We start from the raw sequence: 25,426 nt of genomic DNA on the forward strand, positions 1-25,426 counted from the left end.
CAGCAATGACGCTTCTATTCCTGCAGCCTAGTTGCATTAGCTCTTTCGAACTGCCACATTCCAATGTTCACGAGGACTGCTTTTGAGGTCCAGTCAAATTTTGATTCTAGCCACATCTCCCTAGTCTTCTCTTTGGACAGCTAATTTTTTGAACCTAAGTACAGAGCTTTTACATTTATCCCTATGAAATCTTATCTTGTTAGCTTTTGTCCTCCATTCCAACCTGTGAAGATCTTTATGGATTTCAAGTTTATTATGTATTTTTTGCTACCCTTCTCCAGCTTCTTTTCATCAGCAAATCTGAAAAAAAAGCTCTCTATCCATCCATCCAAGACCCTAATGAAAATGTTGACTGGAACTAGGCTAAAGACAAACAGCCCTGTGGCCCTTTTCTGGAGACCCTCTTGCAAGTTCACACAGACTAATGAAGCACTCTTTGGGTCCACCAAACAGCTGCAAACCACCTGAACTATACACTTATCCTGTTCCTCTCTCTCCATTTTTATCCACCAAGTTATCATGGCTACCAAATACCTTGCTGAAATCTGAAGAGTTAATGTCGATAGCAATCTCCTACATCATCTAGTAACTCTCTCAAAAAAGCAAATGAGGTTAGTTTAGTGCAGCTTGTAAATTAATTCGTGCTAACTCCTAGAAAGGAAAGAGGTATTCAGAAAGCATTTATAAACAGTGCCTTTAATTATTATTCTAGAACTTTCCCACGAATCAATTTAGCAACTTCATAGACCTTAGTCTGAAGTTTCCTTCTTCTCCTTTAAGAGGATTCCAGACCAACATTTGTCCGTCTCTTCCAATGGCAGCTCTTCTGTTAATCATGATTTTTCAAATATTACCATCAAAGGGTAAAAAAGCACACTCGGAAACTCAGTATTTTAGGAAGCTATTTGTCCAGCTCAGGTGACCTGAACTCCCTGAGAACAAGCTGGTACTCTCTTACTATCTACTTACTTATGGAGGGTTTTAATTCTCAAGCTAAACAATTTTGCCCTGACTTTCCCAATTGGAAGTTTACATCTTGGCAGAAAGGAAAAACCAAAGCAAGTAGCCTTCACAGTCATGCTCATATTCCTTTCTAGTTGTTGTCCCCTTCCTTCCATGAACTTCTTCCTCCCAGAATATGTGAAGAAGTCTTGTTGGTTTTCTTTAGCATCCTACTGGGCTTAAATATACTTTTGGTGTGTTCTACACACAGTCAGGTCTGTATTCTTCCCTAGTTTTAACACTGTCTTCACTACCCAACCAAGATATCTTTTATCAACTTAAAAAAATTGTTTAAGGCCAGAAGAAAAGAATAGCTTTAAGAAATAGGGATCTTTCCTTCCACCAGATATGTTTCCTTTCCTTTTTCCCTCTTTGCACAATACACATACACATACACACATACACACACACACACACACACACACACACACACAGAATTTAAGGAGCTGAAATCTTGCTGCTGAGTAAAAAGATATGGGGCAGACTGGTTACAATTGCTTTCCTACTCTGCATGGATCCTATAAGAGAAAATAATCCAGGCTTTTGAGGAGAAGAGAGAGAAAGGGGGCACCTCTGGGGTCAGACTCCCGTGGAGAAAAGACAGAAATTCAAGGAAGACTTTTTAAGGCCATTATCAGATCCCAGAAATAAAGTAAAAAAGGAAGGCAAGGAGGAGGGTGAATGGGATAAAAGATCATCTTTAGCTGTATAAAGCAGAGGAAGCTGCCTGTGACTGACAAAATACTTGTAAGGAACAGAACTTAACTACCTGGAAGGGCAAAATTCCAAGGCTGGCCTCTTCCTGGAATGTTAATCACTCACAAAAAAAATAAAAAAGAAAGAAAAGAAAGAACAAAAACAGGAAATCATAATCTTTCTAAGCAAAACATTCAACTTTTAAAAAAATCCCCCAAACCTACATATGAGAAAAGAAGTATCCAATTCCAAGAAATAATTAGTCCATGTTAGAGCAGTCAATACTCAGGTGAGCAAGATGTGCAGTTCAAACACAAAATTCCCAATGAGAAGAGGCTGAATTCCTAGAAAGGAGTATTCCACACAAGGTTTTCCAACTACCTTCATTTTACCATAACATTGCTAACATTACTTATTTAAAGCATAACACAGATACACAATGGAAATAATTGCCCCGCAGCTAGTACTAACATGGGCTCTGAATTTGATCTATGTTTTTTTTATCTTCCCAAAGCAGGTACCTAGCACAGTCCTGGGCACACAGGAGATGTTTAATCAATATCTGTTTAATTGAATGGTGCCTTCCTAGAATCAGTTGAGAAGAGTCTGGCCAGGAAGGATGGTCCTTGGCAGATTATGCTTGGCTTCTACCCTATAAGTTCTGAACAAAGTAAATATGAAGGTACCAAAACAACATTCTGCCTCATGGCAGGCAAGGGAACAAACACCCTGCAGCTGCAGCTAAGTTTTCCAAACCATAAACAGTGCCACAAAAGGGCTGGGGAAGGGATGTCAAACAACTCCAAAGAGCAGCCATGACGAGAGGCAATGGGAGACCATGCAGTTAAAACCACCTGTGCTGGGTCCACAGTCCAAGAAGCCAGAAATCACCGGAAGCAAATTGTGCTCCCCAGGAATCCAATCCTTTAAAAGCATTCACTGAGCTCCTCCTAGGTGCCTGGACCTTCCAAGCTCTGCCCTACCTTGTACTGTGTGTGATCCAGGAGAATGAACAGGCCTTTCCTTCATGGAGTTTACCGTCTGATTATGAGAGTCTAAGTACAAGCAGACAGAGGCCCAGCTTCTGACACAGGGAGACCTGAGTTTGAGCCCAGCCTCTGACATACTTGCCAGGCAGACCAGACCTTCTCAGTGCCCCCCAGGCAATTCTCTTAAGACTTTTAAGTTATGAGAGTATTGTTTTGGTGGAAGGAATTTCTACTCTGGGAGTTCCCAAGAGGGAAGAAATCACAGGCTCATTCTCTCCCTAACCCCAAACAACACAAACACCAACAACCTAAGTCAATGACATCAAAAGCACCAGAAACAATGCAAATTAACTTGGGACTCCACAGTAAGAGAATATAAATTGAGTCAAAGGATAATTCCCATGACAGAACAATTTACCTCCTTCCTGAAAATCCTTTTTGGGTTTTCCACCTATGTTTCCAGGCCATCCAGTCAGCAGCATCTCTCCAGAATCCCTTAGTGAAGGCACACTCCAGAGAAAGGGCATACCTGCTTTCCACAAGGTGAGCCCTTGCTCCCAAAGCCCAGAGCACGAGAATGCCTGACCACAAGCTCTTGAGTGGACCGGCTGTGACTAGAGCAGGCGTGTGAGAACAGGGACGTGTTGATCTGAAGGAGCTGGGGCTGGGACAGAGAAGCCTCTGCTACAAGTCACTAACATTGTGTGTGGGAGGGAGAGATACATGTCAAACCTGAGGAAAGTTAGAGGCTGGCCAGGCCACCCAATGACTGCCTTCCATGTAACCTGATGCTCGCACTAGGAAAACTCAAGGACAACTGGATTCTCTGGCGCTAACAGAGAAGAATTAGCGAGCTCCTTACTCACTAATTATAGACTTAAAATTTGCACATTTAACATGTTTTCTTGAACAGGCATTTTGTTTAGGGCTTGGGGGAAGCCAGTTGCCATTTACTTCACTAAAATGTTTAGAAGGAAAGCTTAATTCGATACTCACAAAACCAGAGCCCACACTGGGTTTAAGAGGCTTGCCAGCAGTCTCAGACCTCAACCACAACCGGTCGGAGCACCCAATTATACAAGCATTTATTAGGCACCTATTGGGTACTAGGCACATTTCTAGGCACTTAGCTAAAGATAATACAAAAACAAAATTGATATACTCTCTGGTCCCTAGGATTCTCCTAGGTAAGAAACATCAGATTTTCCCTCCTGAATCTGCCCAGCCCAGGCCCTACTGCTTATAAGGGCACCACAGTATAGCGGGCAAGGACATTTCTACAAACACCCTGACATCACCCAAACATCTCAGGCTCACATTAAGTGAAAGAGAACCGTTTAGCCATGAATATATCTAAACTTTTTCTGAACTTAGATTCAAATTCAGCATATCTAAAACTAAACTCAGTGTCTTTACCCCACACCTCTCAGTCCTTCAAACTTGCCTTTTGCTACCCAGTTATCTACCCTCAAAACTCAGATTTTTTTCTTTCTTCCCTAGCTCCTACCATATACCTCAATTGGCCACCAGACCTTATGAATTCTGCTTCACAAACCTCTCTCATGTGTCCACTCCTCTCCATTCATATTGCTGGCACCCCAAATCAAGCAAGTCCTCCCACTGCGACTGACAAGAATCTGTCAGTCTAATAGCACCCTACCTGTTGTCCCTGCCTCCAGTCTCTCTCCAATTCATCCTGTACACACCTATCTAAGTAGGTCTAACCCTGTCACTCTCCTGCTCAAAAACAAAAAAACCCTCCCAAATATTTTAGGATAAAACATTAACACCTCAATATAGTGTGGAAAGCCATCCACAATCCCAACTCCAACTTATCTTACCTTTCAGGCCTTATTTCATCCTATTTCCCTACATTCCTGTGAAACTAGAAGTCACATTGATCTCATCCTGCATGCATTGGCCTATGTAGATTCCTGTCAACAATCTGGGGGTGGCGGTGGGGCAGCCATAGACCTCCCCCCACCCCCAATAGCTCTAAAGATCAAAATCCTTCTCTTCCATTCACAGCCCAGCTCAGGCATGGTTAGTGCATTGAAAAGAGAAGTTTGAGCACTTATTTGTTCTGTGAAGTTTGGATTCAGTCAAAGGGCTGCACTTGAGGACCTAGAGGGCCACATGTGGCCTCAAGGCCGCAGGTTCCCCACCTCTGATAAGATTAAGGGTCTGGTTCTAGAGCATACCACCTCAATTTGTCAGCTATAGAATGGAGGAGTTACATTAACTGACCTCCACAATCCTCTTCCAGTTCTCCATCTGTGATTTTATGAACCTCCACAAATCTTTGGTGAACAACACCATCCCCTCCCTACCAGGTTGAAGTCAACATCTCCTTTGCTCTCTCAAACTACCACGTTACACAGTTATTTGTCCACATTTCACTGTGGCCCTCCTCACTTCAATCTCAGATGCCTTGCTGCCTTCAAGCTCACCTCCGGTGCCATCCCTTATAGGATGCTTTCCCTGGTTCCTACAAGATGTTATTGCTCCAGTGCTCCCAATGACTTTGTATTTTATAGGGTTTGGATTTAACTGTATGCATGGTTTAATGAAAAGAGAACTAGACTTGGAATCAGAAGACCTGGGTCGAAATCTGAGCCTTGCTACTTATGACATCGGGAAAGTCACAAGCTACTCTGGACTTCAGCTTCCTCATCTGCAAGATCAGGGAGTTAAAATGGATCATCTCTAAGGCTCCTTCCAGCTCTAACCTATGATCATTCCTCCAGGAAGTTCCAAGTAACTTCCCAGCTCTCTAATCAATACCCATGAATACATGTGAATGTGTGGGCAGAGAGACTGTGACATTCTGCCTCAATCCTTAGAAAGGCAAAAGCCTCTTCCCACAGCCAGATAACAAATATACCATCATGAGAAGTCAAATCACCAATGAGGCTGCAAAGTATAAAGAGAGAGATCTCTATCTTCAACCTACTATCCCATGTCTTTCTTTTACCTACAGACTAAAAGTTAACATAGCCATTGGATAGCAAGTGTTGAACTCAGGGGGAAAAGTAGCATATAAAGACAAAGACCCTGCCCTTAAAGAGACTGGATTTTTTTTTTTTTTTGAGAATGACCAGATCTTGGAGTTAGAGCTGAGAGAGACCTTAAAAGCCATTTCATACAAATGCCCAGGGAAGCTGGTGATTTGCCATAGTCAATAGCAGAGGTGAGATCTGAATCCAGAACTTCCTCAAACTCCAAATTCACTGCTCTATACAGTGGCCGATGCTGCCTCTCCTCTGCTTAACAATACTAGGGTCATAGATTTAGAGTGGGAAGAGACTTTAGATATCACCTAGGCCCAACCCTCTCATGACATTTCTACTGTGCTTTAAGATTTATAGAATGCTTTTTTCACAATAACCTTGTGAGGTATAAAGCAGTATGTGATTAAGTGCCAAAGGGAGTTATCCTACATGTTGCAGGAGGTCACAGAAGATAGAGATCTACGGGAAGTAACTCCAGAACAGCCAGCCTCTGGCAGGAGGCAGAACATGATTTAGGTTCTAGAAACCTATTAACAGAGTCTCCAGGTTGGAAGGGACCCAAGGATTATCTAGTCCAAGTGGTATGAACAGGAATTCCCTCTATAACACTTTCTCCCCCCTTCTTTGCTTAAGGTCTGTTTCATTGAAGAAGGCAGAACCAGAAACAATAAGTGATAGTTGTTGAGAAGTAAATTTTAAATTGATTTAAGGGAAAATGCCCTAAGAGTTGTATTCCACACGGATCTGTGATCTTATACATGCTTCCCAATGGTGTAGATGGTCACCCATCTGTACCTGTCCAACCCTGGGAGAATCTGGCCTACATCCCAGGCCCTCACATATATTTTTGACAGGGGGTCCAAGCTCTGAACAATCTCATCTTGCAGATCTCTATTATGGAAGAATCCGCTACTGAGAAGGCAGCCTTTTCAAAATGTCAAGAGGATGTGGGGAAGCCTTTCAGCACTTTGGACCCCCGGGACAAATTTCTGGGAGGGCAGAGACAAGCTTCCTAGAACAGGCAAGCATGAGGGTTATGCTCTGTACAATTAGGGGGCATAGCCATGTCAACGAAATCACAGATCATTTCATGTATTGGAATATAACCATTAGGGAAGTTTTTTTCCCCTAATATCAAGCTGAAATCTGCCACTTTGCAGCCATAATAACAACTAGCATTTTTTTTTAGAGATTTAAGGTTTGTAAAGCACTTTACAAATATTATCTCATTTTATCCTTCCAACAGCCCTGGGAGGTAGGTGATATCATTTCACCCATCCTACAGGTGAGGCAAGTGAGACAAACAAGGTCAAGTTGCCCAGAATCACACTGCTAGTAAGTGTCTGAGGTGGGACTTGAATTCATCACTTCTCCCTGGTTCTGCCCTTTAGAGCCAAGCAGACCAAGTCCAATTGTCTTCTATATGAGAGTCCTTAGGCCCAGAGGAGGGAAGTAAGCCTTTTAAGTATGTGAAGATCAGCCTAAGTAAAAGCCATGGTCTGTGTGTGAAAGGGCATTAAGCACCTGACTACTAGGACGGACAGGGATGAGAAGGACAGCTGCAGATGAGTTTAGAGAGGTCCGTTGGAGCCTTGAATGTCACTTGATCCCATAGGCAATGGGGATCCATAGTAAGTGATATCACAGGAGTCAAATGGAGGTTTGTGCACAGTAGCTAGTGATAAGAGACTAAAAAATTTCACTCAAGAGTTGTCTATATCTAGAAGTTAAAATGGGGACATCTAAAAAGCTCAGAACCTCACTTTAGGAAGGAGGATGTGCAGTATAAACAGACAGTTCTGTCTCTCATTTCATAGATAAGAAAACTCTTAAGATCATCCTTGCTTCCTTCTCTGGTATCCCTCTTGCTCCCACCTATAAGCTAAGCTCTGGGATCAATCAAGTCTCAGGCAGGGGAGAGATAAGGGCTCCATGGAAGCAAAGGTGAACTTCTAAGCAGCCTGATAGACCTTGTATGCTGGTTCTGGGCTACTGGACGGAATCCTGGGGATCCAGCACCTTGCACTGTAACCCATCTGCAGTATAATGTGTCGTTGCTCTTGTTGAGTCGTTTCAGTCATGACAGACTCTCTGTGACCCCATTTGGGGTTTTCTTGGCAAAGATACTGGAGTGGTTTGCCATCTCCTTCTCCATATCATTTTACAGATGAGGAAACTGAGGCAAAAAGGGTTAAGGGTCTCACCCAGGATCACAGAGCGAGCCACATTTGAACTCAGGTCCTTCCGACTCCAGTGCCCACATGCTATCTACTTGTTATCACCTAGCTGCCCTTGTATAATTACTGAACCTCTATACAGGACCTAATGCCCCGATTTCAGATCCCTAGTTCTCTTCAAAGCTCAGCTCAGAAGGTACCTCTACATGAAGCCTTTCCTGATCCACAGCTCTAGAAATTCCCTTCTCCCCCCAAATTATCTTAGGTCTATCATATATATATATATATGTATGTTTCTGTATGTACACATTCTATATCCCCCCACACACACACACACACCACATAAAACTTAAGCTTTTTTCGGGGCAGAGATTGTTTCATTTCTGCCTCAGTATCTGCCAGCACCTACTATGGTGCCTGGGACACAGTAAGGCACTTAATAAATGCTTATCCATTCATTAGAGTTCCTGTTCCTCCAAGACTGAAGCCTTCCCTACCTTGCTAAGTATTAGCAGGAGAATGAAATTCCGTCCCCTGAATCTCAATCTCCTCGCCATCTGCTAAGAGAGCTCCCTGAATCTATCTACTTGGACTTTGGTTGCCTGACACCAGACACCTCCAACAACATTCCTCTTTCTGCCTGCTATCACACTCCCACTTGTCATCAATGGTCTACCTTCTTGGATCTCCTCTGTGTTACCTATTTTTCCTCTCATTAGTCATGACTGGGACCATACCTATCCAGGTCACCTACCCTGCCTTAGTGGGCCTATCCAATCTCAAATGCTCAGGCCCAGCCAAACCAGGTCCCAAGAAAAGGGTAGGAGAGAAAAGGAGGGAAAGCCCCAAATTCCTCTAAGTCCTTATATGCTGTTACCGCTCTTCGAAGGAAGAAAAATGTCACAAAGAGAAGTAGTCCTCCTTCTCTCCCCCCTCCCTCCCAAACCTAACAGATAAACCCTTCCTGTGGGCCACCCATAAAATACTACCTGACGTCTATCTTTGGCTGAACTTCCACTAGGTTGCTAAGAACCTAAACATTCAAACTTTTTTAGAAGAACCAGTGGGTTCATAAACAAGAAAGTGAAAGAAACTGAGAAAAAGGGGACAGCTCAGGGACAGATTCACCACCAAAACAGCCCTGGTCCCCACAACTCAAAAACATCTTCCCATACAGGAGACTAAATATGTTCACACTTCATTTTGTCACAATGCTTGAAATTGCACTAATGAGAGATTCATTTGGGGTAACTAGCCTCCCTTTCTCATCAGTGTGAATTACTTTAGACTGCTTTCATCTTAACAGGCAGCCAAGTGAGGAAGGAAAGGAACAGGAGGTTTGATGGGAGGGAGGAGAGGAAAGTCATTCAGGGCTGAAGAACATGACTCCAGGAGTTGGGAAAGGGGCACTGAGAGGGACTTCGGGGTGCTTAATTCAAGATTCTTCTATTTCAAAATTTTGCCTAAGGCTAGTCATATGTGTAGTCTAACCCTGCTTACAGCTAGCACTGATACAGATAACACTCTAAGGTTTGTCAAGTGCTTCACAAACATTATTTTATCCTAACAGATGAGGAAACTGAGGCTGAGAGGTTAAGTAACTTGCCAGAGGATCACACAGCTGGTAAGTATCTTGGCCACATTTGAACTCAGATCTTCCCAATTCCAAGTGCAAAGCTTCTATCCACTGCACCACCTCCCTCTGGCAGAGCACACAGTCCCTCCCCTGCTTGCCACACAGGCCCAGAACGTCAGCTACTGCTATGCAGTTTGTAGTTCAGCTTAATTCAAGGTTAAATAAGCTTTTGTGGACTGGCCTGGGAACATTGTTTCTATGAGAAACAGGACTCAAAGGACCTGACTTACAAACTTTTAAGAAACAACACGCTCTGAGTTGGGGAATGCCTTTCATGCCCAATTGTTTGTCTTTTTTGCCATTCTCTTAACCATTCTATTTTCCAGGTGCAAACAGCACCTGGGGGTAAGCCATTCCGAGTCACAATGTTTAGTTACAAACTCCCCCGCCCGGAAGCCTCACACACAACCACCCCGTTAACCAAGAAGTTACATCAGTAAGGCTTTCACTTTCGGAGGAGGGGTTAGAAGGGGTAACAGACCACACATGCCCCAAACCTGCCAGAGGAAAAAAACAAAACAGGAAAACCTCAGGTTCAGCCACAACCTTCTTAGAATACCTCAGTACTAGCCACAATTTTGTTAGCAGAAAAATTTGCCTTTTATATAATCACAATAATGAGCTGTTTCTTTTAATTAGTAAAGAACGCTTTCTGAGCAAAAATAATGTCCCTCATTCCCACAAGGCATGGTTTACCTTTTTGAAAACTGTACAGTACAGCACAACTGGACTATGAACTGATCCAGGTGAGGATGATTCCCAGAGCCCAACAATAATCCACACCTACCACATGGCTGCAGGTTCGTCCAAGAAAAAACAACTTACAGTCCAAACTTTGCCAGGGGAGGATTTTTCTGTGTAATTTCTTTACTCAAAATGCAGCATGGAGACTAGTGGATACACTGTTGTGTTGGAATCATAAACATCCCAGGTTCAAATCCTCTATTTGATACTTACTTGCTACATGATCTGGGGCAAGTCACTTAATTTCTCTGTGCTTCAAGAAACTCTCTAGGACTTAACCATGTCTTATCTGACAGATGAGTGATTATTGTTATCCAAGGCGGTTCACTTAAAGTTACAGATGTTTTCTAGAGTGGAAGGAGTGCCCACATTGGGAATTCCCTAGGAAGCTATGGATCTTCCCCATATTTGTGTATTCCTTTACACTGGATCTTAAAGGGCTTACACTTAAGATTTAGTATTAAGCACAGAGAACTCTGAAATACTGCTCAAAATTTCTCTAATAAACATCTCAATTTTAAGAATAAGAACCATTCCCCAACTGATAGATGGTCAAAGGATATGAACAGGCACTTCTTAAAGGAGGACATCTAAGCTATCAACAGATAAAACTGTTCCAGAAAAACTGCTCCAAATCACTTATACTAAGAGAAATTTGAATTAACAGTTTCAGCTTCACACTCATTGACACCCCACCCCAAAAATGAAAATGACAAATGTCAGAGGGGCTTCATAAAAAACAGTACTGTAGAGCTATGAAATGGGGTACCCGTACTGGGAAGTAATTTGGAATTACGTCCCCAAAGTCACTAAATTGTCACTAAACTGTGCATACCCTTTGACCCACTGATAACAGAGCTAGGTATATCCCCAAAGAGATCAATGAAAGAGGAAAAGAACGCAAATATACAAAAAACATATAGTAGCTCTTCCGTGTTGGCAAAGAACTGGGAAATAGTCAAACAAATTATGGTATGTGACAGTAAGACAATAATATTGTGCTGTGGGAAATAATGAAAGGGACAGATTCAGAGAAGCCAGAAGATTTATATGAAATGATGCAGAATGAAATAAGCAGAAACAGAAGAACACTTTATACGGTAACAACACCGCAAAGACAAACAACTTTGAGACATTTAAGAATTCTGATCGGTGGAAATGACCAACCATGACTCAAGAGGGCTGATCTTGAACTAAGCTTCCTACCTCATGACAGATAGGTGATTGATTCAAGTGACAGGATGAAGCATACATTTTTGGATATGGACAAGGTGGGAATTTATTTTGCTTGAACACAAATGTTTCTTAAAAGGGTTTTGTTTTTCTTTTAAATTTGGGGAGCAGGTGGGAGGGGGGAGAAAGAATAGAAAATGAATTAAAAAACTAAAATGAAATATTTAAAAATTTTTATAATTATATATTTTTAATTTTAAAAAGAAATAGACTACTCAAAGAAAGACTGGCTAGAAAACTGTCATTAAAAATCACTGGTGCCTAACAGTCATCATATCAGGACTTGTAACTTCAGGAGGTGAGTTTGAAACTGAGCCTTCAACATCACCCAGCCATCATCACCAGTCAAGACATTTTCTACCTCACTAATTCTTAGATAATCGAGAATTTCACAGTCTCTTAGGGGATCCAAACTTCTCAGTAGGTCCTGATTCATCCCCAGCCCTGACTCCAACTTGGTTTAATTTTACTTATGAGCAGGTATATGTTGTATTTTTGCATTCCTAGGACTTTAAGCAGAGTACCTTGTACACAGATCTCTAATGAATACACTGAATTGAATAGGACTAGACCCCCAGAGGGGTTGTGTGTATCTGTTTCCTAAAATTTGTTCAATAAGCACATAGTGGATGAAATGGTTAGACTGGAGGAGTCAAGAAGCCCAGGCTTCAAATCCTACAGCAGATGTTTACTAACTATCTGAACCCTGAGAAGTCACTCACAGGAGCATCAATCAATTAATTAATAAGCCTTTATTAAGCACATGTTAGGCATTACACTAGGTGCCAGAGATAAAAAGAAAAAAAATTAAAAATGTGATAGTCCCTGCCCTGAAGGAGCTTAAATTCTATCATAGCTTTAGAGATAAAAGGGACCTGGAAAATCATTTAATGCAACTCCCTCATTTTACAGATGAGGAAATGGAGGCACAGCAAGTTAGTTGAGAAGATAATGGCACCTATCTTATAAGGTTATTATTAAAATATAATGAAATAATTGTGCATAGTTCTATAGATATTAGCACACTGTATAAATAGTAAGATAAAAAAATTCTATCAAGACAGCTAGTTAGGTATCAGAGTGGATAGAGTGCTAGGCCTGGAGTCAGGAAGACCTGAGTTCAAATCTAGCCTCCAACACTTTCTAGCTGTATGACCCTGGGCAAGTCACTTAATCCTGTTTACCTCAGTTTCCTCAACTGTAAAATGGGGATAGTAACAGCACTAAACACAAAGGGCAAAGTGTTTATGTGCCTGGCACATAGTAGGAACTTAATAAATGCTTCTTCCCTTCTCTAAGCTTCCATTTTTACCCTTGGCTGCCTTGGGTGGCCAGAAAGCTCAGATGAGACAGAGTATGGAAAAGAACTCTGGAAAATACAAAGCATCTTACAGACAGATGAGTGGTTATTAGTATTCTAGTACTGCTGTTTAAACTAAGACAGGAATGGTACGTCCTTCTCCCATCTTCTTCATAACAGAATGCAGGGATGAAAACATAGAAGGTGTTCAGCAAATACCTACTGGTTTAGTAAATATATTTTTACCATATTTTTCTTGTTGAATCTGAATTTGCTGCTATAAAGCGGAGGGAGGGGTAGAAATGCCACTTTCTCCAGCTCCAGCCCAAAGAAGGCAAACATTTTGGGGGAAGCCAAAGTTGTGATGTCAAGGTCCTCACTCCCACCAGCAACTGGACTGACATCCTGAACTTCCCACCTGAGTTCCAGAGAGACTGGTTCAATGTAAGAAGATATCAAAACAAACAGGTGCTGGGCCAAACCTGCATTGTGGGAGGGGGTGGAGATCTAGGGGCCAGCCCAGAGTTTTGTCACTGAGAAAGATCATCTATCCACCCCAGGCTCATTTTCTTATATGTCAAAAGGGCTCAAAATACGGAAGAACTTTATTCCAGTGAGATTTGTCCAACAAGAGAACAGGTTCGTTTTCTCCACAGATAGAGAACTTTTTAACCGCTGGAAGTGGTGAAGAAAAAGCTGACTGAGGAACTGTCAGTATTCTTCCAGTGAAAGAGAAACTGGATTTGATAAAAATGAAAACTCACCTTTTTGTAGTCCTCTGTCTCTGTCTGTCTCCCTACTAAACCTTGGGATAATGAAAGTAGCATAAGCAGGGGCTAAGGAGTTGGACCAGTGATCCCACTAGTAGAGGGATCTCCTTCTAGTAATTTGCACTAACACCTTCTCTATTTACTTAACTTGCCCAGGGTCATGAAGGTATTTGTCTAAGGTGGGATTTGAACTGGGGTCCTTGTGGCTTCTGGGAATCCAGGCACTTTGAATTCAAGACCAATGCAAATCAACTCATCTAAATTCAAGGATTTATTAAGCTCCAAATAGGGAAGGCAATTAATGTCCCTGGCCTGAAGGGGCTTCATTCTTCTGTGGGTATACAAGGTATACACAAATGTGTGTAACACAAGGAAAACCAAGGCAGGAGAGGGCAGTCTCCTTCCAAGGAACCACACTACCTTAATCAATGCTTACTATCTTTATCATCACAACAACCCAAGCCCTTCCTTATTACCCAGCACCCAAGGATTGGACTTACCAGCCTCAACTTCCCACCACAAGGAGAGGTACCACTTACTGGGCACTATTTCACCTAAGCATATGTGAGAAGCCACAAAGCCAAGAGCTCTTACCACCAGGACTAGGGCCACGGACTTCAGATTTCTTATTGCCAGGACCTCGAAGGGGGGAGGGAGGGGCCACACACACCAGGCTCAACCAGGAACCAAATACACCTCCCAGTCCAGATTATCTTTGGACTTGCATCATCTCTGGCCCTTTTTTGAAGAGACAAAGGAACTGATGGTGAAGACTAATCAGGCCCTTGGGGCCTCTATCACCAACTATTTACTAAAGCTTAAACCTACTTGCTGAAGACACCTGACTGACTGATCACCCATCAGTTGAGGGTGAGAGTCCTAGGTGAAGGTTCCTAAATTAACAGACTTTCCTTTTCTCTTTTCCTAATCCCTGAAATAGTCTTCCCTATCACCATTCACTTTAAACCTAGTCTTTTCCCAAATACTACTCTGCCTTTCCCTTTCTGGAACCTTCTACTCTTAATAAAACTTTAGAGATACAGCATGTCACAATGTATGGGACCTGGATTTGAAGTCAGGAAGGCCTGTGTTGAAATGTCGGTCTTACATGCTTTTTAGTTGTGGAACCCCAAGGGTGGAGGTTCAGCACTAAATTCTGGCTCTAAATCTATGATCCTAAGACCCCTCTGTCATACACCTTTAAATCTCACTCCTTCCATCTTCTTCCTCTCAGGGAAAGTGGTCTTTTGCCCTCCCAAAAGATTACATTCCTACCAATGCTTTTCCCTGCTGGATACACCTCTCATCACACTCACCCACTGTTCCACTTTGCGCCCCTACAGCCTGCTTCTGTTGCCACCACTCCACGTGAACCTTAAAGGAACTGCTATCTTCCTCATCACCCTAGCCAGATCTTTGTTGCAATTAGTGGTCAGCATAGTTCCTGGCACATTGTAGGCGCTCAATAAATGTTTACTCACTGACAATAATCTCCCAATCTCCAGGTCATTTTCCTCCTTTCTCAGGGAACTTTTCCTCCGCACCAAAACCTCCACCTTGACAACTGGGGATTTCAATCTATAGACTCTGGCTTCCCAGTTCAACCTCCAACTCTATGATAAGCACCTCTACTCCAACTCAGCCCCCCTCTCCTCCAGAAATGGTCCAACCTTTGATCTTACCATCATGTCTAAGTGTTCTATCATCATCATTCAGATCTCCAAAATTCTTCTTTATTCACATCTTACTACCATTCCTCCACTCCTGGATCATTCTTACTATGACCTACTGTCAATCCTAACTCTGACCTCACCTTCCTTATCCCCAAGGTTAACCATTTCAATCAAACCCTGTCTTTGAATCCCTATCCCTCTTATCCTATCCTGTTTATACCCTGTCAAACCCTTCCCCCCGCCCCACAACTGGGATATCCCCACCCTGTACATTCCCCTGGTTACTTAGGGGCAGCAGAATTGTTAACACTAAAAATTCCTGTTATCTAAACTCAACTGAGTCCTCGCTGCCCTTTCGCAAGCCTTTTAAAATCTTCCTTAACTGACTCTCTACGGGACTCCCCAGAACTTGGGTCCCAAACCCTCTCTTCAAGCCTCCTAAATGCTACCCCATCACCCCAAGCAATGCTTCATTTCCTCCTTTACTGGAAAAATAGCAGCCCCAGCTTAAGCACTTTTTTCTCCATTATTTCATATATCAAAACCTCTCTAGATCTCTGCCACACACCCCCAGGCTGTTGCCTCTCCCATCACCCAGTCTCTGAAAAAAAGGTGGCCCCTCTTCTTGCCAAGGTCAATCCTATGGTTGTGCCCTTGAGCCAGACTCTAAATGTCAATTTCTCTTTATGTGCCGTTTCCCTTCCCGTGGCCTACAACCACTACTGGGTTGGAGTAAACCCTTATTTAAAACACCTAAGAGTGCCCCTACCACCCACTGCCCCTTTCTCCCTTTTCAAACTCCTAGAAGGAGCCATCTACACTTCTTCCTTCCACCCCCAATTGCCTTGCCTTTCATGAATTTCTCAAATCCTTACATTCTGGCTTCCTACAGCAGCAGTTACCAACAATTTGGTAATTACCAAATCCAATTACAGAGTGCTGGATTTTAAACTAGAAAGGCTTGGGTTCAAATCTTGCCCACATATGGACTAGCCATGTGACTATAGGCAAGTCACTTAACCACACTGCCTCAGTTTCCCCCCTGTGTAAAACATTGGTGCTACCCTTCATATTTTCCAAGCATCCTTCCAGTTCTGAAGCTAAGGTCCAATAATTTTGCTTAGTCTCCCTTGTAGGATCATCACTATCTACATTTCCTAGGCTCTTTTTTTTTCTCGGTGATCTCATCAACTCCCATGGATTTACCTAACATCTCTAGGCAGATAATTCCCAAGTGAACCTATCTGGCCCTCACACAAACATCTCAAACTCAACTTGTTCAAAATGAAACTCATCATCTCCCCCTCCCAGGGGACATCCTCCACATGTCCTAATGCTATTGAAGCCTACCTTTCATTCTTCTAGTCACACAAATTTGCATCCTCAGAGCTATCCCTAATTCTCCCCATGTCCAAAGAGTCACCAAGTCTTATCCACAACACCTCTCATGTCTCAACTGACACGGCTGCCTCTCTAGTTGAGGTTCTTATCACTACTGGCCTAGACCACAGCCACAGCCTCCCGATTGGTCTCCCTGCTTCCCATCTATCAGCTCTCCAATCCATTCTTCACACAGCTGCCAAAAACAATCTTCACAAAGCACAGATATGTTACTTCCCTGCTCAAGAAGCTACAGTTGCTCCCTATTGCTTTTAGGATGAAATACAAATCCCTCTATTTAACATTTAAAATCATTCACCTTGGTTCCAGCCAACCTTTCAAGGTTTTGGGTTTTTTGTGGGGGTTTTTGCCAGCTTCCAGGAAATATGTATTTTGAAGCTACATTTAATTTTGTGGCTGTAATCATGCCTGCCAGGAATTACTAGGGAGTTGTAAAATCATGTTTGACCCCTGAATCAGATACAGCACCAGGCCTGGAGTGAGGAAGACTCCTCTTCCTGAATTCAAATCTAGCCTCAGACACGTACAAGCTGTGTGACCCTGGGCAAGTCACTTCACCCTGTTTGCCTCAGTTTCCTCATCTGGAAAATGAGCTGGAGAAGAAAATGGCAAACCACTCCAGTATTTTTGCCAAGAAAACCCCAAATGAGGTCATGAAGAGTTGGACACAACTGAACAACAACTGAAACCTTTCAAGATTTATTTCACATTACCCTTCAAAGACTTACTATTCCTCAAACTCTGTATTCACTTTCCTGCCTTCAGGGACCAGTTGTCTGTCCCCCAATCCAAGAATACATCTCCTCTTCAACTATGCCTCAACATCTTTAACTTCCCTTTGGGTGTAAATAACTCTTAGGAGTGCCAGCTCTAGTTCTGTCTTCCTCTTCAAATTATCTTGCAGTTACTTATCTTAGTTGTGTGCTGAGTTTACAGGCTAAATCCCACAGACGGTTAGTTTATTGCGGTCCAGGACTGTTGTTCTGGTTTTCTTTTGTCTCTATATCTCCAGTTTCCAGCTTAATAAATGTTTGGTGACATAAAAGAAAAAGGGAAAAGCATGGTAGAGATTTTCGATACATTCACAAATAGGTGAACAGAGCTATAGCCTTCCTGGTAAGGAGGACATCTACCATAGTCTTTGAATATGAGGAAATTGTAGCCTGGAGAGATAAAGTAATTTACCCAAGGTAGTAAATCACAGAACCAGGAATCCATCCTTTGTAGAAACGTATCTTCCCCATAGTTGATAAGAGTGCTGGACCAGGAGTCCTGCCTTAAGATACACACTTGGTCCTCTTAGAAAATGAAGAACAAACAACAATAGTCTAACAGAGTGATCCTGGGAAAGTCACTTTCTGGTCGTTTTTTACATATTTAAATGAGGGAGTAAAGTCTCTTCTAAACCTAGATCTAGCATCCTATGAATCCACATCCACTGTTATTCTACCACCCCACACCAGGTGTGATGATAATGTACTGGTATATGGAACTTTAACCAGAAAAGAGGATGCAGTCAGTTCAGCTTCAACACTCTGAATCTCCTAGGGAGACATACAATGGGTGATTTTCCTAAATTTAGTTTAATCCAAAATGCCAAACCATTTGAAAAGCTCTAGCCTGGGGCTTACTGATTAAGCAAATTAACTCAATTCCCTCCCCCTCCCCATCAAGTAGGAGGTAGAGAATGTAGCATCCTCAGGAGCCCTTCAAGCATTTAATTCGGGGTTTTGGGTTTTTTTGTGGGGGTTTTTTGCCAGCTTCCAGGAAATATGTATTTTGAAGCTACATTTAATTTTGTGGCTGTAATCATGCCTGCCAGGAATTACCAGAGAGCTGTAACCTGTAAAAATCATGTTTGACCCCTGACCTCTCTCTTCCACTGCAACTGCTGCTTCTTCCTCCTATAAAAGTGCAGATGTTATGTATTTACTCTTCCTTGATCTCACTCATTTCCATGACTTCCATTATCACTTTTGCAAGGGACTCTCTCCCCTGAACAAGTCTCATTTCCCCAGAGTCCTATAGGACCTCAAACTCAGAATGCTCCAAAGTGACCATCTTCTCCATAAACCCACCTTTCTTCCCAACTTCTATTGATGGCACCACCATTCCTCCCCAGTTCTCAATGTTTAAGACCTTGGAGTCATCATGGATTATTGTATATTCTTCACTCCCGTCAACGTGTTACAGTGGAAAGAGCTCAGGTTCTGGAACCACTGTGATCTTGGGCAAGTCACTTAACCTACACAGGCCTCAGTTTCCTTAACTCTGAAGTGAAAGGCTGAACTAGATGGCCTCTCAGTTCCCTTTCACCTTTAGATTTATGATCCTGAGACCCTGTAGATTCCAACTCCACTGACTGCCCCATGTCTATCTCCTTCTTTCTGTCCCCAATTAACATATAGCTAGTCTACAGCAGAGTGTTGTTAATTTCTTTTTGTGTCATGGACCCTTTTGGTAACCTAGTGAGGTCTATGGGGGTAAAGAGAAGCATTCCAATAGTCCCCATCTCAGAATAATGTTTTTCAATACATAAACTACGTAGGATTATAAAGAAAAACAATTACATTGGAAAACATTATCAAAATATTTTTAAAAACAAGTTCCCAGAAACTAGGTTTAGAACTCTTGAGCTAGAGAAACTAAGGAAATGGAAAGACTTGGACACCCCATCAAAAAGGCACTGCAATCATCTTTATTGTCCTATGTTATAGAAATGCTTGTTTTATTCCATAAATTTGAAAAAAAATAGAAACTGAAAAAAAAGCGCTGCAGGTCCGAACCTTTTCCATGTCCGTAGGATGAAGGAAGGGGTTTGGCCTCAACGATTTCCAAGGTTCCTTCCAGCTCTACACTAATGATCCCCTGATAGATATGTTTGTAATTCAAGTCCTCAACCCGTCTTGCCCCCAACTATAGTGACAGCCTTTAAACTCCCTCCGATTTCTTGCCTCTGCAATTCAGTCACACCATGGCCAAAATAATCTTCCTAATAAACGAATGTGATCCCATAACTCCTAAGGCTAAAGTTGTGCAGAGGCTCCACATCCCCTGCCTCCCATTGCTTATAAAAGTAAGAAGAAAATTCCTGATGGACACTTAAATGTTTGGTGAATTAAATCGAAAGGGAGGAGCGTGAAGGGGTTCCCCCCCCAAAAAATTATCTGAAAATGAATTATACAAACACTGAAAAGTCTTAACACCTGAGGCTAGGCCAAGAGGAGTTCCTGGGCGTACCCCATAAGTAGCTTTGGCTTCCTAATGTGCCCCTTCTGTGCCCCTCTACCATCTGAATCCATATTCCAGAGGACTATAGTCTGGGGGGCGGGGAATGGGAGGAGAAGACATCTAGCACACAGCTAAGTATATAGGTATATACAGGAAGCTCCAAAAGTCTTGGTGCCGTTTTAAGTAATTAAAGCTTAAAATGGCACTAAGACTTTTGGAACACCCCGAATTAAGCAGGATGACAGGGCGTTGCTTGGGGCAGGAAGGAGTACTAGAATGCATCTAGTTTATTCTACATAGTTACTAGTCATCCCACAGGGTGCACCGATGCACTTAAAAAATATTTCTCAAATTGCCATGTCATTTCGAATAGAAACAACTCGGGGTCCTTTTGGGTAAAGTACGTTGCCTACCAGTCCTCCGGTCCCTCCCCCTGCCCCCTCTCCCCCTCCCCCCATACATACATAACCAGTGACCAGTTCGGTTAATTGCACCGTTAGTTTCAGCACAATTTCTATCCAAACAGCTCCTGGAACCCACAAACCTCTCTGCATGGGACTGCCTCAGGGTCCCTGCCCCACAAATTCGACTTCCCCATACTCCCAACGGAACCGCCGCAGCCAGGGCCCAGGAGGCTACACTGCATGTTTAATGGGGGCTCGGAACAAAGACCCTAGCCCTGGCTTTCCCCAAACCAAACCCGCAGCCGGGGGTGTGTCCCTGCTCCGCCTCCGGGCCACTAGCGGAGGGGTAGAATAAGCGGTTTCCTTCAAATTCAACTGATAGGGAAGTCAGCTTTTACACCTCTCCACGTCCTAAACGTCACGGTGCCAGCAGCCCAGAACCAAATGGCTCCCGATGTGCTATTGGACCCTAAATGTTGCCTTCAGTCTGAAGAGTAGCCGGACAATTCACTCGGTGGGGCGGGGGGGGGGGAAGGAGGAGGCCTCAAGAGAAATCCACTCAGGAATATAAGATCCCTACTTGGTGAACGCAACCCTTCAATTCGGCCTCCTCTCCCGCATAAACAATCCAAATTCGGCTGCACCCACTGGGCCCGATCCAATGCACGCCCGACCCTGGGCCTTAAACCGTGGGAAATCACATGGGGGGGGGGGGGACCGTGTACAAACATACAAGGCAGTTCAATGCAAAGTGCTGGCCAGCACAGGACTAGGAAAGAGAGGCGAGAGAGACAGTCAAGCATCCGAGTGAGTGGTGTTGATGTGTGGTGTGGTGTGTCCGTGTGTATATGTGTGTGCTCGCGCGCGCGTGTGTGTGTGCGGGTGTGCGCTGGTGAGCCTGATCTCACACACAGCATTGTTCGCCAATCCCCGAAAGGGGAGACTTGTTATTTTTCCCCTTTTCTCCCCTCCCCCTCTCCTGCCCCGCCCCTCTCCTCCCCTCCCCCCGAGTCTTAAACACGAGCCGGCCCCGCGCAGCGGCCGCGCACAGCTGCGCTCCGAGCCCCGAGATATGGGGCCCGGCCTCCTCCTCCTCTTCTCTTCTCTTCTCCAACCCCCTTCCTAACTACTAAAGCGACCCCCGGCCCCAAGGGGCCGAGGGATTACGAGGGGGCGGGGCAGTACCTTGCCGCCCGGCTGAGCTCCCAGAGAGGGCCAAAGGGAATTAAGAAGGGTACGGCGCGCAGAACGCTCCGGGGAGAACCCCGAAAGCTTAGCCAGAATGCTCCGGGGGCCCGCAGCTGAAAATCGCCCCCCTCCAACCTAAGGCGCCCGCCCCCACTCTCCGAATCCCGCGGTGCCCAGAGCTGAAGCTGCAGCTCAAGCAGAGACCTCCCGTTTAGTCCAAGACAAACACTTTTTCCAACCAGGGTAGGGAGGTACAATTTAAAATAGCCCCACGGGTCCCCGATCTCGACATTCCCTCCGCCGGTGTTTAAAGCTAACTTGCCTAACACCGCTCCGCCCCTTTACCCGTTCCAAAAGCAGCAACAGAGTCCAATAAATTAGCAAATAGTTGGAGAGACTAAAAAACAAAAACCTCAGACTCCCTAACGTGCCGGGGGAAAGGACGTGGCTAGGTTTGGTTCGTACAACTCCAAATTAGCTCATCCCGCCACAAATCACCTCAAACCTTCCCCTCCTCCCAGAGACTCTCACCATCCGAACGAGACTTTCGGATCTATGCTCATTTCTTTAAGGAGGGGCTGGGGGAGGCGCCCCTCAGTCACCAGGACCTCTGTGGGGGCAGTTTGGAACCCTGTCCAGCAACAATGCATTTTCTCCAAGAAGCGCGAATCTTGCCGGAGCTCAGGTCACGCGGCCGCCCCCTCCCCAACAGGGGCCCGAAAGGCTACGAGCTCGAGCGGCAAAGCCAGCCCCCGCGAGCCTCTACCAGCCGTACCTGGCTGCAGCTGAGAAAACGCGAAAAAGCCAGGGCAGCGTGGATCCCCTCCGAGACCCGACGGTTTCGCCCCAAGCCTGAGGCAGTGGGGGGGTGGGGGAGTGGACAGAGGGTACAGGTGCTTGGAAGAGGCTTCGGGGAAGTTCCTTTGTTGGTAAACATTGCACCGAGTTTCGCACGCCGCGGGGCTCGCGGACACGCGAACACACACCCCGCCCCGCCCCCCAACCCCCCGGGAACTGAAAACTTAAGAAACAGATCCCAGGTCGCCGGACCCCGGGGGTCCTGGGATGGGGGAGATGATGGAGTCTAGCGGAGCTCGGAGCTACAGCCTCCTCCAGCTCCCCTTCCACAAGAAGCCCCGCAAACCACTCACCTGCGCAAAGCGATCCCCAAAGCAGGGCGAAAGTGACCCAAGGCGCCGTCATCTTCCACGAACACAAAAACACCGCGCGCCACGCGGGGGGCCGGAGCGGGGGGGGGGGGGGGAGGAGACAGGAGCCCCAGAAAGGGAGTCCAGGAGGAAGCGGCGGGAAGAAGCCTGCGGGGTGCAGGCAAAGAAGGGGCTCCGGTCAACTGGGACCCAGCGGCTCCACTCCCAGCGGCGCTCGCGGCCGGGTCCCCTTACTTCGGCGGGCCGGCCGGCTGGGCCAGGGGAGGGGGTGAAGCAAGCGCAGGGCCGGCCCCTCTGAGGGCGCGCTGCTGCTGCTGCTCCGGCTCGGGCTCGGCTCGGGCTCCGGGTCCTCCTGCTGCTGCTCCTCCTCCTCCTCCCCACGCGCGCCGGGAGACTTTGTCCAGAGGGAGTCCGGGACCGCCGCGGGCAGAGGGGCCGGGGCCGCGGGGCGCACACCCAAACCCCAAAGTTTGCGGGGCTCAGGCCGGGGGCTCAGGGCAGCTGCGGAGCGCGCACGACTTGCAGGAGCTGGATGAGGCTGCGGCTGCGGCCCGGGCTCCGGGGCGAGGCGGTGGGGACGGCCGGGGGGCGGCAGCTGGGCTGGGGGGCGGCGGCGGAGCGGGGAGGCGCGGGCTGCGGCGGAGGGGGCTGCGGCGCGCCGGGCGCAGGCATAGCGCGGCGGAGCTGGGGGCGCCGGGGGAGCGGGTGGTGGGGTCGGGAAGCAGGGACGTGGAGGAGGCGGCGGCGGCGGCTGCGGACAGCGAGAAGACGAGGAGAGGCCGGTGCAAGCTCCAGCTCCGGAGTGGCCATGAAAGGACTGGGGGAAGCGCGGGGAGGGGGAGGGGCGGGAACGGGGGGGGGGGGAGGGGGGAGCTGAACCGAGTCCAAAATGGCTCCTGAGCCGCGAAGGCAAAGTGGAGCCCGCGGGGAAACCCGGATGTTTGATACAAAGAGGCGGGCGGGGGGCCGGACCCCGTGTGCGAGGAGGGGGCGGGGCGGGGCGGGATCTAGCCGGCCTCGTGGACAGCTCCCACCCCAGGATGGGTGAGAAACAAAAACGGGGTGGGTGTGTGTGTGTGTGTGTGTGTGTGTGTGAGTGAGAGTGTGTATGTGTGTGCTGTGTGCACCCCCGCCCCTCCCTTTCTACCACCTCTTCCCCTGCCGGGAATAGCCCTCGCCCCTCCCTCCCTCCCTCCCCCTCCCCCTGGAATTCCCCCTTTTCCCAAGCCTTCTGCAAGACCCTTCCCGCTCTATCCCTCCCGGCCTGTTTCTCCTTCACCTATTAAAAAAAATCCCTTTTCTCTGTGTCCCCCATTTCCCCCCTCCCTGTTCTCTCGCGCACTACCCCCCCCCCCGCCCCACCCAGCACCTCCAGCCCTTGCCCCGCCTCCTCTGGCCCTGGCTAGATTTCTGTCCCTTGGGCCGCGATTTTCTGTCCCCAGGGCCTGTGCCTACTGCAGCTGAGGCATCCGCAGAACGTGCCCAGCGATCGCAGAGGTCCCATCCGTCGCCCCTCCAGGCCTCTTGGAGACCACACTACGGGTGGTTACTGCGGGCTGGCCCCAAGCCCAAGGGAAAATGAAGGGGTGGATTGTTGCTGTGGTCAGGGCTGTAACCTGCCAAACGTGCCCCAGGCCAATGAGAAGCACTCTTTGAGGTCTCGCTGACTTGTGGATCGTACTGTGGGTTTGGTGTTATGTCCGTGACACGGAACCCCGGGGCTTGAATGCAACCCCTGTCCATCTTAGCCACCTGGACCTCTCCGCCTGAGAAGAACCTGTTGGATCATGGGCATAGTCGGTGGGTAGAAGATGCCTTCCAAGTTTAGGTCTAAACAGAACAGAAAGGCAGAAGAGATACTCAAAAGCACATGGACTCTCACACAGAACTGGACACTCATACACCGAAAATACAAACTCAGAAACACACCACGAAAAGCTGAACCTAACATTTAATACACTACCAAGTGAAGCTGTGAACTGGGGCATCCATTCTGGAAAGCAAATTGAAATTATGCTTTTAAAAATTTAGATATTCATACCTTTGACCTAGAGCTCTCACAGCTGAACATGTACCCTCTAAGACTGTTAAAGGCAGAAAGACTCCAAACACACCTAAATATTCAGGGCAGCATTCTTCACTGTAGCTGAGAATAAAAAAAATAACAGTTAACATTTATGTAGAACTTTTAAAATTTGCAAATATTTTCTCATTTGATCTTCACGATAACAATATGAAATAAGTGCTATTATTACTGAAGAGGGAATTGATGTTCACAGAGATTAATTGATTTGTCCAGGGTCAAACAACTAGTAAATACCAGAGATGGGATTTGAACACTGGTTTATTGTGACTATAGCCAGGGCTCTGTTTGCTACGACATTCTACTACTTTCAAAGTAGATAGATGCCCATGTTTAGGGAATGGCTAAACGGATTCAGAGTAGTGTATAAAGAATTCAGAGAAACACAGAAAACTTGTTCATATAAGTGATGCATAGTGACGCAAGCAAGACCAACAAAACAGTATATACAATGACAACAATTTGCACAGAAAGCACACAAACATAGGAAATTGAACATTGTATAATTCTATTAACCAAGTGTGCCCCTTCAGAAGAGTTGAGAAAATGTGTCTCCCTCTGTTTCAGTGAGGAATTAAGTGACTATGGATGTTGAATATTGCCTTTACTGTCACACACTGTTGATGTGTTGTTGGCTTTGCGAAGCTGGAGTTTTTTTTTTTCTTTTCCTCTTTAAAAATCTGTTACAAGAGGTGGCTTGCTGTGTGGAGAGCAGGGAG

General features: G+C 45.6%; 1 protein-coding gene across 1 annotated transcript in view; it reads right to left on the reverse strand.

Moving 5' to 3' along the window:
• The window catches only part of ACVR2B (activin A receptor type 2B), an 89,139-nt gene extending 66,481 nt beyond the window's left edge, over positions 1-22,658 (reverse strand). Inside the window, exon 1 of the mRNA XM_036738749.1 lies at positions 22,607-22,658. Coding sequence (XP_036594644.1) covers positions 22,607-22,658 — 52 coding nt within the window. The remainder of the gene's footprint in view (positions 1-22,606) is intronic.
• Between the last annotated feature and the right edge of the window lie 2,768 nt (positions 22,659-25,426).

The sequence above is a fragment of the Trichosurus vulpecula genome, chromosome 9 (assembly GCF_011100635.1).
Source record: "Trichosurus vulpecula isolate mTriVul1 chromosome 9, mTriVul1.pri, whole genome shotgun sequence".
Lineage (NCBI taxonomy): Eukaryota > Metazoa > Chordata > Mammalia > Diprotodontia > Phalangeridae > Trichosurus > Trichosurus vulpecula.